At 27.9% G+C, this 19,917-nt stretch overlaps 1 protein-coding gene across 1 annotated transcript; it reads right to left on the bottom strand.

The window, feature by feature from the left end:
- Window positions 1–299: 299 nt before the first annotated feature.
- Window positions 300–17,705, bottom strand: LOC112683889. The gene is made up of 6 exons (XM_025555075.1): window positions 17,515–17,705; window positions 13,190–13,239; window positions 4,766–4,836; window positions 4,161–4,245; window positions 3,983–4,091; window positions 300–495 (listed from the first exon to the last, which is right to left on the bottom strand). The coding sequence occupies exons 1-6, from the start codon at window positions 17,518–17,520 to the stop codon at window positions 412–414; spliced, it is 405 nt and encodes a 134-aa protein (XP_025410860.1). The 5' UTR covers window positions 17,521–17,705; the 3' UTR covers window positions 300–411.
- Between the last annotated feature and the right edge of the window lie 2,212 nt (window positions 17,706–19,917).

Genomic DNA, 19,917 nt, shown 5'->3' with positions numbered 1-19,917 from the left:
CGACGTACGTATTACATTCGTTTATTTTTCGCACAAAGTTTGACTGAAACATTTTCCGCGTACGCGACATTTATAATGTTTACCATTTATTTCAAATATATATTTACAACCATGTGACTGTCAACGTTCACTTCAAATATGTATCCAAATGTTGGATGGTTCAAACTTCTTCTTCCGAAACAGTCCTCGAGATAACGACGCGAAAAAGATAAAAACGCGCGAGTACTAACAAAATAATAACATTAGACTCAAATAACTTAAATCATTATTTATTATTTGGAATTCGTATCGATAAAATAATTATTTCTCGTACAAATAAACACAATTTTATACAATAAAGAAAGCCGGGGAGTAAAAAAAAAATAAATATGTTCTTTTGGATCCAACACTACCTCGGGCAGTTCATCTGTTTCAGTTCTCGTTCTCGGATGCAATGTTCAACAGTTTAAGGTGTTGCTGTATCATCATGCCCACATCTCGTTCACCAACATTCACCTGTTAGTAGAAAACAATACTTTTTTCACTTTCGTACAAAATATAATAGACAAAGTTCAATATAATTTTCGATTTATGGTATTTGCACTACGGTGGAGTTACGCGTATACTCGGTTTACGGTCTGTGGCCGCAACAAATGAGTATTGACGATTTTTTTATATTTTATACCTAAGTGATTTTGTCATCTAAACCCGCGGTTTCCAATGTATATTCAATGGAACCCTTCGATTCTTCAATTTATGTGAACAGGCGGGGATCTAGAACTCAAATTGGGGGGATCATTTTTTCGAAAATACAAAAAGATAATACACAATTACAAAATAATAAAAGTAAATTATTAATTCAAATTAGAACGTTATGAATATATGAAATTGTTAATTTTTAAAATTAAATAACAAAGTTTAATCTTCTTTGTTTTATTTTTTCAAATTTAGAAATATTATTATCAACATTTATGTGTAGATTCTTGTGAACATCGAACAAAGCGTTCCTTTCCCATGTTTAAACGAAACCATGAAACCTTAAGCCTTAAAACGCCTGAGAAAAGAAAATAATCGCATGTATAGTATTTTTTAACAAATTATTAGAACCTAAATTAGCGATTAGTGGTGCCATAGCAAGTATATGGTATTATATTATATAAACATATGGGTAACGAATTGGGAGTAACCGAATTGGTTCCAGTTTGAAAAAGGTATTTTATTAGATATAGCCGAATTGGTTCCCATTTGTGTACAGGTTAGGCGAGCCAGTGCATTGAGAGCAAAAAACAAAATTTTAAAAGCTATATATATGACATATAGACACAATTATTATATCGATAAGAGTATAGAAATATAATAGACTATAGATTACTAGAGACTAGCAAATTTATAGCAAACAGGAAAGAAATAACAAATACTTGAAAAATTGTATGACTGAGTATATTAATGAGAAAATTACGAGAATTTAATATTTAAAGAAAGTTAGCTTCAAATTTGCAAATTAGTGGTTTTAAAATGTATTTATTATATTTTATTATTTGTATTTCGTACACCTAAGTGATGATTAGTTGACTTCCAAATCAACGATTTAAAATTGTATATTTTTATCATTTTTTTTTAACATACATTAACGCATAATAACCAAGCCTATTTTAAAGTTGACAGTCCTAGGACTGTAAAATTGAGAAAAAAAAATGTGCTAGTTAAACGGAAACCAATTCGGCTATACCTAATAAAATTTCTTTTTCAGACAAGAACAAATTTGGCACGTGGGGTTGGAGCTCGGGAAACAATTCGGTACCAGCCAACTAATTGACAGTTATCTTTCCGTCAAAGGTCGAACACTCAAAAATTTCAGCAGATTTACTATTATATTTATATTCATTTGCCAACAATATTATAGTCTATCAGTAAGTTTATAATCACTATTAATATTCTTAGAAGTTGGATGGAAATTATGATTTCATGAAGAAGTGGTAATGTAGCATAAATGTATATAAATGTAATATGTTGTATTAAATTTTTATTGCAAGAAAAAATCTAATTGAAAAAAAAATTAAAAACGCATTTTATGCATATTTTAATTTTTAAATAAGCACAAAGGATCTAATCTTGATATTTTTCTGGAGGGAATCATTACTCCCATGACCCTCCCCCTGGATCCGCGCCTGTATGTGAATATATATAAAAATTACACCTACATTATTTCATTTAATAAAATGAAACATTTTCCTAGATTTTAAATAATAGTATATAGGTTATCGCTATTTAATGAAATGAATGTATGGAAAACAATATTCCATGGTTATTTTGAGCTAAGTGAAACAACACAAACAATATTGAATAAAAATGTGTGCAGGTATCTTTGTATTCGTAATAAGATAAATTTTAGACACTTAGTAATTAGGTTCCACAGAAGCAAACCATTTTCCAAAGGTGTCTGTTGTAAAAGTTTAGAAACCGCTGATCTAAATAGTCCTTTTCGTAATGATTGTAATATCATTATAAGTAATAATACGACAATAAACTATTTAATTTATGGTTAACATTATTATTGTAAATTAAAAGAATGATAAAAAAAAATTGGGAATCCTATCCATTAGTTAGCACAATTATTACTTATTTGGCATAAAGATAAGTAATGTTATAAAAAATTTAATTATTTGTACAAAAAAAGTCTTTAAAGTGTTAAACCTTCAAAAATATTGACGTTACTAATTACTGAATAAAATTAACTTTATATACCCCGTGGACTAAAATTATTAAAAATTATAATTGTTTCAAGAAAATAACAACGTTCGTTGGTTATTACATATTCATCAACACTCGTTCAGTAATTAAATATGTATGTATCACAAGTTGTACATTATATTAATTATAATTTTATTTTAATTGTAATTACAAGCATATTATTTAAAAGCGATTTCATGTGGTTCCACAGATTTTTCAAAGTTCATTGTCTCCTATCTATACTCATTATTTTTCGATGAAAAAATATTACAAAAACAATTTACATAGTACATAATCTTAACCTAACCTAAAAATATTATTGTTTAAACATTAAATGAAAAAAAAATAAGAATTTTCAAAAATATCTAGAAAAGTTACAAATATAATGTTTAAAAAAATGATTGAATTGTTCTTATCATATAAGATGCTTCTATATATGAATTCATTTTGGTCAAAAAAAGTCAAAAATAATAACGAAAATACACTTGAGGCTTAATAGAGATAAAATAGGTATAGGTACCTAAATATTTTTTTCAAGTAACTATTATTTATAACAAAAATCTTTTAACAAGATTAAATATTAAGTACGTGATTCAAAATTTGAATGCCTATTAATGTCTATCCGAGAAGTAAATATAATAAAAGTGATGCAAGAAATGTCAGTTTCGACTTGGTTAAATAATTAAAAGAAAAACAATTATAAAATCATGACAAAATGAATATTATGACATTTTAGTCATAGTAAAAGTTTTTGATTAACTAACATTTAGTGTTGTATCATCACAATTTATAATATCTGGACATTAAGTCATTAAGAATATCCAAATTTAAATTAAAAAATAGTGGTTTTAATGCATAATGTATTTATTTATTTATGTATTTTTCATATCTTAAAGGTTAAACGACCCTTAAAGTACTTTAAAGTAGAAGCATATAGTCAGAATTATTTAGCAATTTCGTTGAAAGAAATTTTAGACTATTTTACATGTATATAATAACAATTACAAACTTTTGATACGATATAAAATGATCAAAGTACATATATCAAACACATATTAAGGAAACTCGCAGTTATTTTTTTTTTTTAATTTTAAAAATACTTAATACATAAATAATTGTATTATTATAATTTATAAAATATTATATTAATTATTTATATTAATTATAGTAACAACATAATTATTTCAATCAAAGAAAAAATATTTCTTATTTGATGTTTTAATTTTAAACAGTTTTGATGAATAGGTAATCTTGGTTGGATATATTTTCTTACGTTTTCCAAATGTTCTTTTTGTGCCATGTTGGCGAATAATACTCCAAGATCGATATCATTTAAATGTATCGGCGGTCGCATGATTTTGTCTTCATATGCCGATTCCGTCCTAAAAAATTATAAAATCGTAATTATTTTCATTACTCAGAGAGGTTAATGATTTAAAAGATATACTAACATTCTCGAATGCAACTCTGCGGGTTTAACCGATTGCAACAGTTCAGCGTCAATATTTTCATCTGCATCTGGTAGTACAGGTATTTCTGAAAAAATAAACCAATTAAATCATTCCGTCAATAAATATATATAAACCTTTAAGAATGCCAGTAAAAATTATAACAATGGTGAATAAAATAAAATACAACAGTCAAAATATAACTAAACATTTCGTAATAATATTAATGAAAAAAATAAACAATTTGTTTCTGTAACAATTATTAATTGTACTCGTACAACTATATTATGTTTATTACTCAGTATAATATTTAATAATAATTTATACATTATTAATGTTTCTTATTGTCTGGTTATATACATATTAAAAAATTCCCAATTTTTGTATACAATAACAATATATTTTATTTATCCTAATAATGATAACAAATTACATTCTTCTATTATATAACTAAATAATGATTAGGTAACTATATATGGTATCTAAAAGTTATCATATTGGTATGAATATGGAATTAAGACAAATAAAACCAATTTTTTAATCATTAATTTTATTTTTCCACCCCTGTCATATTTATTACAAATATAAAAATTATTTAAATTACCTACCATTATTTGTTTTTGAACTAATATTAGAAGTAGATTTTTTTCGTGAGCCAACAAAATTATCGAATTTTCCTCTGAAACAAAATATTAGATAAAATTAATACAAAAGCATTAACCTAATTTATACATTTGTGAATATATTTTTATTAAATATAAATTTTTTATTTAAACCTTTTGGTAGTTTTGGTATCTAATAATATTAGTTGAAATATTATTAATCACAATATGAATTTTATTACGGTAAAATAAAATCTAGGATACAATCTAAAAATTGAGTGTTTGGCACTATAGTTGCGCCTCAGTGCATGTGATATAAATGTGTTATTATTGTATATTCGAAACCAATATATTATATCTATTAGCCATAGTAGGATTTCAGTTTACAATAATAACACTGTATAAAAGTGTTTGAGGAACATTTATCAGTAAATATTTTTTGACCATACGAATAAATTATATGGTAAAATCATATAAATTGTACCAGCATGAATAAAGAATGATTCAAAATCTTTTTTTTTAATATTTAAACGCAACATTTTTAATTTATTCTCGTGATACGATGAATAAATAAACAATTTATATTGAATAATTATTATTCCCGTAAATTTACAAAGTACTTTATTCGTGGACCAGTGTTAGTTTATACCAACAAATAAAACTTATTTGCTAAACATTTTATCAGCAAATAAGGCGAAAAGAGTTTAGATTATTGTAGGTATATCAACGGTGAAGATATTATAGAGTATAGGTGAAAGGTCACTACCCTGAGGAGCTCCAGCTTTAATATTATGAACAGTTGAATAACTATTTTTCTGACGAATGGAAAAAGACCGAATTTCAAGATATTGCTTGATAATTAAGTAATATGGCGAAGGGAGAAAGTATTTTAGTTTAAACAGAAGCCCGTCGTGTCGAATACGGTCAAAAGCTTGAGATATATCTAGAAATACCCCGAGTCAGAATTGCTTTATCTCAAAGGAAGCTGAGATTGTTTTATCTGTGATTCTATGAATTTGGTGTATTGTGTTGTATTTGCGATGGAAACCGAATTGTGATTTTGGTAATATGCTATATCGGTCGATTGTTGGTTTAATTCTATGTAGTATTAACTTTTCGAAGAGCTTTGCAAAAGTGGGTAGTAAACTAATAGGACAATAAGAACTGATGAGGTGCTCAGGCTTATCTGATTTAGAGATCATAATGATAATTTAATACTTCCATGCAGGAGGAAAATAAGATAACGAAGCATAGCATTATAGATATGAGTAAGAAACAGGATTGACTTTTTTGATAGGTTTTTGGCTATTTTATTTGTAATTTGGTCATGACCGGATGATTTTTTTGGATTACTGAAACAATTTCAGCTGGGAAATCGGTTTTGCAGGAAAAAACATGGACTAAAGGAAGGAAAAAAATGAATTTACTAGATTGGCGTGATCTGGTGTAGCATTTAGATCAGGATGAGGAGAGAAAATAGAGAATTGATGATTACTGAAAATATTTGCTTTCTCTACGTCAGAAATAGCAAATGATCTGTCAGGTCGTTCAAGTGGAGGTATATTATCACGATGATTGATTAGACTTTTAGTTGTTTTTCAGAGGGAGCCATCGTTGGGACACAGAGTAGTTAAATATTTACTAAACTGTTCGGATCTCTACTTTTCTAATTTAATTTTTAAATCAGTTATGAGATGGTTATAAATAGTTTTGTGTATAGGATATTTTGTTCTTTGCCATAATGATCTAGCTTGACGTTTTGCTTTTATAAGATTAACTAATAATGGAGGAAGTGAAATATAATAATTTGGTTGGTTATTTTTTGAGGTATGGAAAGAAGAACTTGATACTGCATTTTGAATTGACTTGGTTATTATAGAGATTGCATTGTCTATATCTAGAGGACACTTAAGTGGAAAAATGAAAGACAGTGAATCGTCTAATTTTTGCTGAAATAGTTTTCAGTCTATGGGGCCTAGTGAAAGGGACTGTCCAGGGACGGAAACAGGTAAGGCTCCTAAGGTTAACTGTATGGGATAATGGTCACTTGATAGGTGGTTTAGGTTATTTATGTGGTATTTTAAACCAGTTAGGATTTGGGTTATGAAAAAATCGAGAATATCGGGGGATCTGTTTTCATGTGTAGGCCAATAAGTTAGTTCACCAGGGGAAATAAAAGATAATTTATTTTTTAGTATTGAAGTATAAAATAATCTACCTCTTGTATTATTGTATCTACTACCATACTGGGTATGTTTAGCATTAAAATCTCCACCTATTATAAAAAAGCTACCGAGACTTTGGAAAATGATTGCAATTTGGGTTCTGTGATTTATTGGCCTGGAGGAAAATAAGCTGATGAGATTGTAACGTTTAAATGATTTATTTTTATTTTCAAATTTACCGCTTGTAGGTACGGTTTACTGATATTTTACATTTAATTATAAAAAAGTAAGGATTTTATTATTATTGCAGAACCTCCATGGGATGTACCATCAGGATGGTCTGTTCTAATAGTTAAGTAGCCATTGAATTTTATGTTTACAGATTTTGATAGGTGCGTTTCAGTAATGAGGGCTACATCTATGTTTTTATTGTGGATAAAATAGAAAAGTTCATTAGGTACTATGTTGTTTTAATCCATTGGCATTCCAAAGGAATATTGATAAAGAGGAATGATTGATTGGATTTGAGGTCATTTTTTTATCTAGGACTTAATCGATTACTTTTGTAAGTAGTGATATGAGAGGAATAATTAGTGATTTTAGTTCGTTTATAAATGATGTAAGTTGAGCAATTAGTTAAGAAGTAGTATCTAAGTGGGGTTGATTTTTTAACGTATTTGTATTATTTTTTTTTTTTTTGAGCCACTTGAGTGTAAGATAGGTTTGGAGTGGGTGTTTTTTGATTTTCTGAGGTAATGTTATGACTGAGCAAGAATTGTACATTATTATTTTCTTGATATCTGATATTATTGTTGAAATGATTTTTCTTTGCTTGAAAAGAATGGCGCGCAATCAATTTTAAACAGAATTATCTTATTTCATAAGAAAAAGAAGTCTTTAAATTAACAATGTTTTTCTTATATTTATTATTCATTTTACTTAAATGGTAGATAAAATATCATACCTTTAAGTAAAGATGTAATAAGTTTTCTTATTTAATAAGAAGTATTGGTCTTTAATTTAACAATGTTTTACTTAAATATATTATTCGTTTTACTTAAATAGTAGATGCAATATCATTAATTTAAGTAAAAATGTAATACATTTCATTATACTTGGTATAGTATTAATTAAAAACAATTTTCATCTTTCAATTAAATAAATATTCACATTTTTATGAATAAACTTCATAGGCTCGAAATCATACCTGTTTTTCATTAAAACTATAGCCATTTTTCCTCAAAAATAGTACATTTTTTTCTGAGTGTGGTTTCAAAGATTTTGGATGTTCTTGTGAGAAGGGCAACCTCTATAATTCGCTGAATGGTCACCAAAACAAAATGCACATTTCGCTAGAAGGTCCTTGCTTTTTGTACAGATGTCTGAGGTATGCTGATCGCCACAACGGACGCAACAAAGTATATTATTGCAGTAATGGCACGTATGACCGTAGTCTAGGCAATTCATACATTGTGGGATTTGTTTCTTTTATTTTAGAAGCTTCTACTTAATATTTGTAAAGCAGAGGAATTTTAATTCAAAGTTGTCCTTGTTATTGATAGCTAGTTCAAGGTCTACAAAAAATAGTGGTAAGGGAGTTTTTGATTGATAATGAGGAACATTAGTATTGTTCCGAGCTAAAAAAACGCAGTTCCCTAATTCTTCTTTGATAAACTCGATTGAAGTAGAGGGGTGAAGATTTCTTATAACTACACGGTAAGGTTTGTCCTCATGTATTTGATATGTATAAAAGTTAACATTTTCTTTTTTGATGTATCTAATTACCGTTCTATATGAGTTTAAGTTTGATGTAACAAGTTTTAGGCTGTTTAACGTAGTTTTGCATGAGAATTCCATAGGTGGGGTATTTAGGGTTTTTAATGGCTTCGCAGAATTGTTGGTAATTATTTATATTTGATTTAATAATGGATGGAGGTGCTCTGATACTAATATCATCGTTTTCCATTTCTGTATCAGTATTATTTGTATTTCTTATGTTATTTTCGACACTTAAAAAACTGTAACGATTTGGAGTAGAAAATATCTTTTGATTGTTCAATAATTTTGGATTTGGTAACGTTCCTGGAGAGATTACATGCTTAGTAAGTGAAGTTACCAATTACCAATTATCGATATCTACAGAGTCGGCATGACTTGAACCCATGCCAGTATCTACTGATAATTTTTTTTATTTTGTAATTTTAATTGCACGTAATCTAGCATTTGTATTATGGCCAGTATCTAATCTGTTTAGGCAAAGTTCGTCTTTATGTTTAGTTTAAGTAATTTTGTTCGATGACGGGTAATTTCGAGAATTTGTGGAAGGCATTATATAATGACGTTATACTCACGATATGCTTGATTCCCCTGTTAAAGGGAAACCCCTGGAGAGAGGGAGTGCTTGGTTATTATTATAAGAACAATTTTTTTTTTTTTTTTGGAATCAACACGTTTAAAATTTAATTTAACCTTCACAGTTTTAGTATATAGATAAATATAATAATAAAAGGAGCGAAAATTACGCGTGCACACATTACAAGTGCGGGACACCGAATGACAAAAACATTTAAAAGTAAATTATTTGATTTCCTTGGTCGTTATTATTTTAACTATATAAGCTTTATTTAATGATATTTTAACATAGTATCATTATAAAAAATAAAACACTAAGATAAAAAGCAATACCAACCAGTGGTGCAACTTGGGATGAAGGTGCAATCACCTCCTCCGGAATACGTAGTTTACGGATACGGTTAACTTAACCTTATCCCATTCTCTCTACACAACACCTTACAAAATTGCATTTTTTCAAATTTATAGCCTCCTCCCGAAAATAAATCTTGGTTGCGCCACTGATACCAACTGATATTGTCTGTAGAATTTTCTTTGATTTTTTGGAATAACAATAATAAAAATAAAATAGTATAGTATATTATATTTTTAACGTTAAGCAAATAATTCAACCCATATATCATGATACAATATGAAATAATGTATATTTGAATAAAATCATGTAGAACAAAGTTGCACACGGTTTTAGAGTGGTTGCTAGTCTCCTACATTAATTTTTAACCCACTGATCACTTATATTAAGACAGAGTGTATAAAATTATGAAGATATATAATAGTATTCACCATGGCAATCATTAAATAAAATTTAATATTAAAAATGTATATCTAATCTAGACTCTAGAATTATTTGCACAATATATAATATTATGTAGCTCATTATTATAACAATTATTTCTACTCATTTGTTGTGACCCTGAAAGCATGGGCGTCTCCAGGGGGGGCAATATGGGGCACTTGCCCCCCTCCTAGAATTTTAAATATGTTTTCCAAAGCATTATCTGTAAAACGTCAATTTATTAAACATAGATTACTTTAATTTAACGTATATATTATATATAGAAGAAAACTTCCTTTAATAATAATTGGATTATTTTATCTTATCGAATCTAATCTTATATTTGATAAAAAACAATATTGAATAAATAAAATGTATAATAATAATACCTAATTGTAATAATTTAATGTAATAATTACGAAACATAATAATGTACTATAAATAAAATATATAATAATAATACTTAATTGTAATAATAATATACTAGAATAAAATGTAATTATAAAATGTATAAAAAAATCTTCATTTATTTTTTAAATTAATTTTGCCCCCACCCCCTTAAAAAAATGTTGTGGACGCCCATGCTTGAAAGGTCTACTAACGAAGATCATATTATGTTATGTATTTATAAGGGTTTTTTTAGCATAGAACTACGAGAGTAGAACAACCAGAAATATTTGATAGAATAAAAACATTTTTTTTTTTTTGATTCACGTCAATAAGTTTTTATAATTTCAATAAACATACTTGCATTCATTTACAATTACTAACATGTCTCTTTCTTCATCATAATAATTACATCACTTAATAAAACAGTTAACCATTCATAGAAAATGTACAATGTTATTTTGGTTACATTTGCGGTAATGAATAATCTACATCAGGGGTGTCCAACCTTTTGTGAAGACTGGGCCACATCATATCGGTAGAAGTTGTTGTGAGCCACATACTTGTTTTTAATATTAATACATTCAAATTTAATGGTTAAATTATATTCTATAATACAACAATACATTTTCTTATAATTTTACAATAGCGAATAATAAGCCGAAATATTTTTACAAGTATTAATATTTAATTATAATTACACAGAAAAATATATTTATTTATATTAAAAAAATATAATAAAACTAATGGGAAATTTGCAGTTGCTTTTTTTGTGAAAGTAACGAATCAATATCCGGATCGATTGAAGTTATGGAAATCCTTAAACACTTTCAAGATGCTTGTCTGATATAGTGGACCGATTCTAACTCTTGTGTTTTTCATTCTTGAACACAATTGTTCACAAATGTATGTACTGTCGAAGAGCGAGAACATGAATAAGGCATGATCATAAAACACTGGATATGTTTCTTTGGGTAGATATAATTTATAAAATTTAATAAAGATGACTGATTACATTTTTCTTTGAGCTGAATATCTGACGTGTGCATCGTCCAACAAATAAATTTTTATTCTCGTAATATTAATATATAATACACAATTAATTTGTGGTTTTTAAATTGAAGTGAGGGCCGCATCAAAATCTACCGCGAGCCGCAGGTTAGACACCCCTGATCTACATGATATTCAAATGTTTGCACTAACATCCCCAAACATAGACAGCGAAGCAATTTACTTAAAGCTTAAATTTACTCTCATAAACTTAATCTAACCTCTTCTTGAAAATAAATTCTAAGTTCGTTAATCCAATCAAATAGATTATTATATAATTAAATACTGATAAAGATTTTAAGAACAGAAATTGGAATATTTGAATTTATTATTACTGGTTCTGGTACCGGTTTTCAGAAAATTAAATAACTGTTCCGGTTCGATTCCGGTTCCTATTATCGGAATACTTCTTATCTAGTAAATATCCTATAATATATCATCGTCCCGATATACTCAATAAAAATGTATTATAATAATAATATTATAGTAGTAAATGAACAGTTATTTTACAATATATTGCTGCCAATCAACGTAATAAAATGTAGTATAGAAAACAGTGATACTTTTATAAAATCGAAAATTACAATCACTGAGCTATTATCTTCGATTAACGGAACGTTTCGCTTACGCATCGTTTTCCATAATAATACAAACAGGAAGTGTGTTTATTTTAATATCATCACTTTATTTTGAAGATAATAATTATTAATTCCAATTATGGTTTAACCAGCGATTCTCAAACTGGGGTCGCCAAGAATTTCTTAGGGTCGTCAATGTATAAAATAACTAGTAAGGTGTTTTTCTGTAAATCATCATGATTATCATTGTTTAGAATTACAATTGATTTAAGTTTCAAGCTGCCAATAAAAACAAAATATTAATCATATTGATTTATTACTACTTTTTAATGTTATCATAATTAAAGGGTCGCTCAAAATCTTGTTGACATAATAGAGGGTCGTAGCTTCAAAAAAATATTGAGAACCGCTGATGTATACAGGAAAAGATACTCCCAAATAATACTTTTTTTTGATAAATATATATATAATGTAACCTATGCAAAATAAAACCATTTTATTTTTGGAATCTAAAAGAGGAAGTTACCTGTTTTCGCCAAAATAATATTGGCCGTTTCCGCCATAGCCTTTTTCCATCAAAAACGAAAAAGGTTCGATTCCCGTTTCCCCCAGAAGCCTAAAAAAACTAACAATTTTTTAATTATAATAGTTATTACTCCTAAATCATTATGTCTAAACGAGGTATTAAATATACCTCCATTGCAAAAAATATCAGAAATAATATCAACTATTCTTATTAATCTCCAATCTGTAATCAGCTTTCTTATTTTTTCCCTTCCTTCATCCTTAAGTATAATTTAAGCACTAACTGACTAACTAACTGACAAAGAAAATCCCTTAAATACATTAAATTATTTTAATTAATAATTCTTCGTCAAGTTAAAAATGTTTATTATTTTCATAAAATGGCGTTTGAACACAATTAACAGCTATATATTTATTATTATTTATTTATAATAATATCCAGTTATTGAACTTACCCTTTTTTTAACGAAAATAATAAATACATAAATTATTAATTTACTAGTAATAAATAATAGTTAGAACTTTAGAAGTATGAATTATGGAATTTTAACATTTTGTTAAATTATTATATAAAAGGAAATTTACTAAATTCACTTACTTCATAGTTTCATCAACCCATCGTCCGATTTTAGATTTTGTTCGTTCTGTCTGTTAAAAATAAAATTAAAATGTAATTAAAATATATACAATTGAATGATTAAGGTACATTGCACGATCAATTTAAAGCTAAAATTAATAAACTCTAACAAATTTACTAACGTATTACATCAATTTTCCCTGAAAATAACAAGTACATCGTAAATATTAAATCGATACATAAATCAGCTCATTTAAGATTACTATGTAAAATTCAATTTTACCTTTTTTTAGTACAATAAAACTATAAATGCATATTGCAAGTAAAAATTAAGTTCTTCATTCTTTTTTTTCACGTTCAATTAATTATTAAATATTCGAAGTTAATCTGTGTTGGTACAACAAATTCGTTGAACTTACAAGACAGATTTTAAAATCAAACAAACCCTATTTTTTTATTTGCGACTATAATCGTAACGACAAACAATTTCAATTATAGTGTTTTGTATTTTATTATAGGCACCAGGGGCGGATCTAGGGAGGGTTCAGGGGGTCAGCTGACTCACAGTTAATATTTGTTGACAAAATTGGCCTCTTGGAAATTTTTTTCTCTTTTTACACCTTAATTTGGACTCTTGGATAGTTGACCCATCGGAGTTACTTGAAAAATGAATGCCATGTATATTCAAAATTTAAAATTTTTCAATTCATAATTTATATTTTAAATTATATCATTTTAGTAGATAGTTAAGTAAATCATATTTTATTCCGTACGTTTGTTGCACTGATAAAATTAGATTATATTTATTAATCGTAAATATGTCATAATCGATGATATCACTAATTCTAAAATTTATTATAAATATACTTATTCACTTTTATGAGCATATTGTGTTTTTTTTTTCACAAGGTATTCATTTCAAATTCAGTTTCATCCCTAATAAATGGCCTCTTGAAATGGTTTGACCCACAGTTCCCCAACCTTGGATCCGCCCCTGATAGTCGCACTATGTTTAGAATTTTATAAAATTAGGATAATAAAATCAAAGGACAATAACAAAACTTTAAAAAGCATTTATCAGTAAAAAATATTTAAACGAAAAAAATATTAAATCCAACAAAAGAAATAAATTGAAGTGAAACGGATAAGAAGTATAATATTCCTTTAGTGTTGTTTCGTCTTTGTTACTGACCAACAAAAAATACTGCAAAGACAATAACGAAATCATTCATAGCATTTATTTTCCACGTAGAAAATTTGAAAAATATGAGCACGTGTGGTCGGTGAAGTGTGCGGATTTGTTGTCCGCCTTCTTTGGCCCACACGCAGCACAATAAACTACAAACCGGAAACTTTATACCTATACAAGCTATGGCTTACGTGTATCGCGTTGCCAAGCCACTCGGAATGAATGAACGTTGAAACTTTGCACTGTATGCTACGTTCAGACGACGATATTTTTCTCGTATACCGTATATGGGATTTTATCGAAAAGAGCAGTGGCAGCGAATGTTATATTTGTACGTTCACACAAAGCCCACGCGAGAAAATTCCGTATTCGCGAAATATTTTTTTCCGTATATCGTACGAACTTGTCACTACGACTCGATAAATCTCGAATGTATTTTATCGTAAATGTGATTAAGTAGCGCTTGTCTTTTTATTGTATCGTTCACACAAACAAAATGTCATCGAATTCGTTCATTACGTTCATCCATTCAGTCGTATGTTCGACGCATATTATTATTATTATTAAGTTCTTTAAAATGGAAGACGATAGTATTTCAACATAGTAGAATCTTTTTCTAGTCTTGATAATAGATTGTCAAAATTAACCATTGACATACGAAAATAATTATAAAATTTCTGTTCTCAGTCAGGTTTAAGTAAAATTTTTCAAAACGTTTTTTCACGTCATGGACCATTCTCTAAAAGAGGATGTACCAATCGTTTCTTATAAACATTTCTGTACCAATAAAAAATGAGTGGAACACGTGAATCTATGATAAAAATTGTGTATTGACTGCCGACAGTGATATGTCCATGCATCAAAACACGTACGTGAAAAAATCGAATCGAATATTGTGCCTGTGTGAATTGGTATCTCGTATTCAATTAAATTCTATACGTGAAAAAATCGAATCGAACAGTCACCACCTGAACGTAGCCTATCATTCCCGAAATTGAACTGTGCTCATTTTAAACATGATACGCCTACAACATTTTGTGTGCACACATTCCACCGTGAAACGTATACCTGCGGCGCGCCGAGAGCTTAACCAACGCAGTCGGCTAATTCCAAAACTCAAGTGCAACATCGGCCTGAACATTCACAAATATTTACATATATTTTTATAGGGTCCCATGTAAAAGCTCTTGATAAAGATTTTCAAGTAGATGCTATTAACACAGATTTTCAAAAGGCTTTTGATAAGATGAACCATAACTTACTATATTATAAATTAAAAAATCATGGTATAGGTGGGAACTTTTTAAAATGATTATTTTCTTATATTTCCAATCATACTCAAGTAGTTAAAATTATGTCTCACGTTTCTGATGAATATCCTGCCTTATCAGATGTTCCTCAGGGCAGCCATTTAGGTCCGTAACTATTTTTAATATTTATTAATGATCTCCCTAGTTCTAGGTAGTTCTAAAAAAAAATTATTATTTGCAGATGATGCAAAAACTTTCTGTACAGTTAATTCTTTAAATGATGCTAAATTTCTTCAGTTGAATATTAATAAATTTCATTTATGGAATAAATTAAATTTATTACCGTTGAATATTGATATATGTCATATGATATAATTTGCACATAACAAAAATCCAATTATTTTTAACTATGATAATGAACATTGCCCTCTCACTAGAGTAAATTCAATCAAAAGATCTTGGCATCTATTTTGAAAGTGATCTTTCTTTTAAAATAAATCATAATATGATAATTAATAAATCGTTTAAGATGTTAGGCTTTATTAATAGAAATACCAAAGATTTTAGAAATCCGTTATGCTTAAAAACGTTATATACATCTTTAATTAGATCCAATCTAGATTTTAGTTCCGTAATTTGGTCCTGCAAATACTTGACATACATAAATGATTTGGATAATGTTCAATATACATTTTTAAAAAGGATTTCATATTTATCAAATATTCCATTATCTAGGGACTCTCTCCATCTAACTCAAGTTTATATTGGCCTTGTTCTTCTTTCACTTAGTTTGTCTATGATCTTATTAATTATAATATTGTGTGAGCCTAGTTATTGTCTGAAATTGGTTTTCGAATTCCATATCTGATTACACGTAATTCCGATTTATTTTTTGTTCCTCACTTTAAAACGAATAGTAGTACCAATTATTTTCTACATAGAGCTTTAATTTTAGCTAATAAAATTTGTATGTATTTAGACATATTTCTTCTGTCTTGCAATTGTTTTAAAATTAAATCTATGTTATTATTAGAAAATATTGATTATGATAAAAATAAAAAAATAAAAAAATAATAAAATAATAAAAAAGAATGTTTATATTTTAACCATATTAATATGTACTTATTATTCATTAGTCAGAACTATTTATTTACTAATTATTTTTGATTTCAGTGTTCTTACCTATTTTATTCTATTATTATTTTAGTTATTTTCGTTTTTTTTGTTTTTACTACACTTAATTAGTTTATAGTCTGATATGCTTTCTTTATATAATTTGTAAAAGGGTGGATACCCGTTGATATACACCATAAATTAATATATAAATAAATAAATAAATAAATAAATATTAGTTCCCAAATTTGTTGTGATAATTTCAATAAACATAAGTTATTTATAATAATACGGTGTATTATGGTATCGCGTGCGGTGTGCGGTGGCATGCCTACTACACAAAAATAGCATTGATTTTAGAATATCTAAAAGGTACATGAGAATCTATTTCCTACATTTTCCGTGGGCAGGCCCCTTAGAGGGGCGCCAATTTTTATTTTGCGCCGGGGCGCAAAATGTCTAAACACGGTACTGTATGTATAATATACTTTGAAAATGCGTTGTACAACGCCTATGCTGAATGCAATTTATAAATAATATATTTAATGTGTTATGTGCAGAGACACAAATCTAGGGATGAAGGAGAAACAATTGCCGGGGGGGGGGGCTTGATTTGGTAGGTGAGTGGGCAATTGATCGATACTCGATGGTAAATTTTCAGATAATAATTATTTATAATGTGCAATTTTTGTTTTCATAGGTGATTATTGAATACTTTTTACCATCCCACAATTCCAAATAGTTTGCGCCTGGGTTATATGTACATAAAATAACTATTTATAAATCTTACTTACGGTCATGATATTGATGATAACTAATATTTTCAAGATTAATATTACTGATAATAAAAAACAATTACATAATTAATTATTCGAAAATCGGGTAAAATCGTTGAACTAAATTACCAATAAGTGACGAATGTATTGAATTTTGATAATACTTATAGACTATAGACTTGACCGTATGATAACAGTTCCTCACAGCACGCTGTCAAGGCAACAACACAACAACATAATAAACCTGCTCAGGTGGTTCCAACACGAGTTCGAAACAGGTGCAATAATAATTCAAGGTTAAATCGCTGGTAGATACAGAGTAACCGTTGTAAGGTGATGGTAGAAACCTATATTACCACATAACAATATTACCTACTACATTTTACACTATATTCTTGATTATATCAAATAAAGGTAAATTAAAATAGATTTTGGCAATACAATCACATTTTATTTTACAAAAAAATAAAACAAAAATCAATCGTTCTTACAATTTTTTTTCCGTTCCTTTAAAGACATAAAGACGTACAGGCTGTTTTATTCTTTCACACATTTGATAAATGATAAATAATAAATATTCTAATATAAAATGGATTACTTATACTTACCAGACCTTCGCTGCATTTGTAAGTTATAGATATTTTTCAATACTTTTAATTATTCTATAAATCTGATAAAATTATAGCATCCATTATATATATATATATATATAGCCGCATAGCCGAGTGGAGAGGTTTAACTGGGTATATCAACTTCCCTCCCCAAATGTTTCTTATTTTGTAAGATAGGTATACAATAATTTTAAGACATAGGTATAATGTCATATCATATCATCGTCAAACATTTTCATAGTTTCAACAAACTAAATCATAAAGATTTTATATTTTAACTTATGTTTAATGGACTTATTAAAATTAAAAATTTAGTAATAAAGTAGGAGAGAGAAATGAAAATTTAAAACCCTCTCAAAATATTTTGTTTACTATTATTATTTTTAATGTATTACATTTATCTTATGTACCTATCTATATATATTGAATAATTGTTGAGCTGTTATAGTTACACTAGAAGTTAACAAAAATAAATACAAAAAATAAAAAAATTGTTGATATTTTTAATAGGATTTTGACCGTCATTTTAGCTGATAAACCAGATATGGCTTATTATTGCTTTCCAACTACGGAGATTGGTAAATTTTGTCTTAAACGTCACGCTGGACGGTCACACTCGTCGAGTGAAAAATACAAACGAATTGAAAGCACTGCTTCTCTAACAACGATTTGGTTCATCATGAAAAAATTTTAACCAAAATCCTAGTATATTTTGCTCATATATTTTATTGAAAGCAGAATAGATTGACACTATGATTCTGATTACGATTTTATCATGAATTTACTATGACAACCGAATCGTTGTTAAAGAAATAGTACATTTTATTCGTTTGTGTAGTGAATAAGATATCTTCATAAAGGCCAATATATATGTGTATAGCGAGGTTACTCGAAAACGACGAATATGAATATGACATATTTTTTAAGTAACATACACCGATTACATGAAAAGAGAAGTGGTGTGCTCAGTATAGAGATTCCTAACACTAGATACAGTTTTTTTAATAAACACGATTCTCACTTCACAAGCTTAGTTTTGATATAAAATGGTTCGCTGATGAATGTTATTAAAAATACAAAAATACACTTCTGAAATCAAGTCACCAAAAAAATGTACTTTTTTACTTGGCATATTTATTTAATAATATTCAAAGCTAATTTGTAATATGTACTTCTTCAATAGGAATAGTTTTTTTTATATAGTAAACAATGCAATGAAACCCACTAACTATTATCCATATAAACGTAAGACTTTAAATGTAAAATCAACATCTACATTGCCAAATCCGAATAGCCAATGTATTATTATATGTTTCATTAGTTTTAAAGGAATTGGAAGAAATAAAAATATATGATTCATCAAACAAAAAATAATATATTATCACGCATAATTTCAGATTTTACGAGTGTGCGAGATTTTAGGTAAGCCAATTTTAACATTTAACCAGGGCCGTTAAAAAAAATATGAATATTTTTGTGTTATATAAATATATGTAAATATTATTTCCTTCTCTATTATAATCCTAATTATAATTACATTGTAATTTTCAAACAGCAATTCAACATATTAAAACCTTTTAAGCAATTACCATAACTGAAGCCATTTCAGTAGTATTTGGAGAAAAAAAGCAAATGTGGTGTAAAGAAATTCACTTTAATTTCAAAATTGAACATTACTATTCATACAAAACATTGCTTTATTATTTTAAAAATTTAATCAGCGGATATTTACGGATTCTAATGTATGCGAATGCGTGTACTATTTCGACGCATACCCTGCTCTTCCCAAATTACGCTCATGTGTTCTCAT

Source organism: Sipha flava, unplaced genomic scaffold, assembly GCF_003268045.1.
Source record: "Sipha flava isolate LNK unplaced genomic scaffold, YSA_version1 237_pilon_pilon, whole genome shotgun sequence".
Lineage (NCBI taxonomy): Eukaryota > Metazoa > Arthropoda > Insecta > Hemiptera > Aphididae > Sipha > Sipha flava.
Note: the sequence above shows the minus strand (reverse complement) of the source record. Positions and strands in the feature narration are given on the sequence as shown.

Excerpts from the sequence above, each read along its gene's own strand:
- LOC112683889 (XM_025555075.1), bottom strand. Across the intron at positions 4,837-13,189 it reads TGGGTTGATGAAACTATGAA|AGGAAAATTCGATAATTTTG; the intron begins GTAAGTGAATTT and ends ATTTTGTTTCAG. Across the intron at positions 4,246-4,765 it reads TAGTTCAAAAACAAATAATG|AAATACCTGTACTACCAGAT; the intron begins GTAGGTAATTTA and ends TTATTTTTTCAG.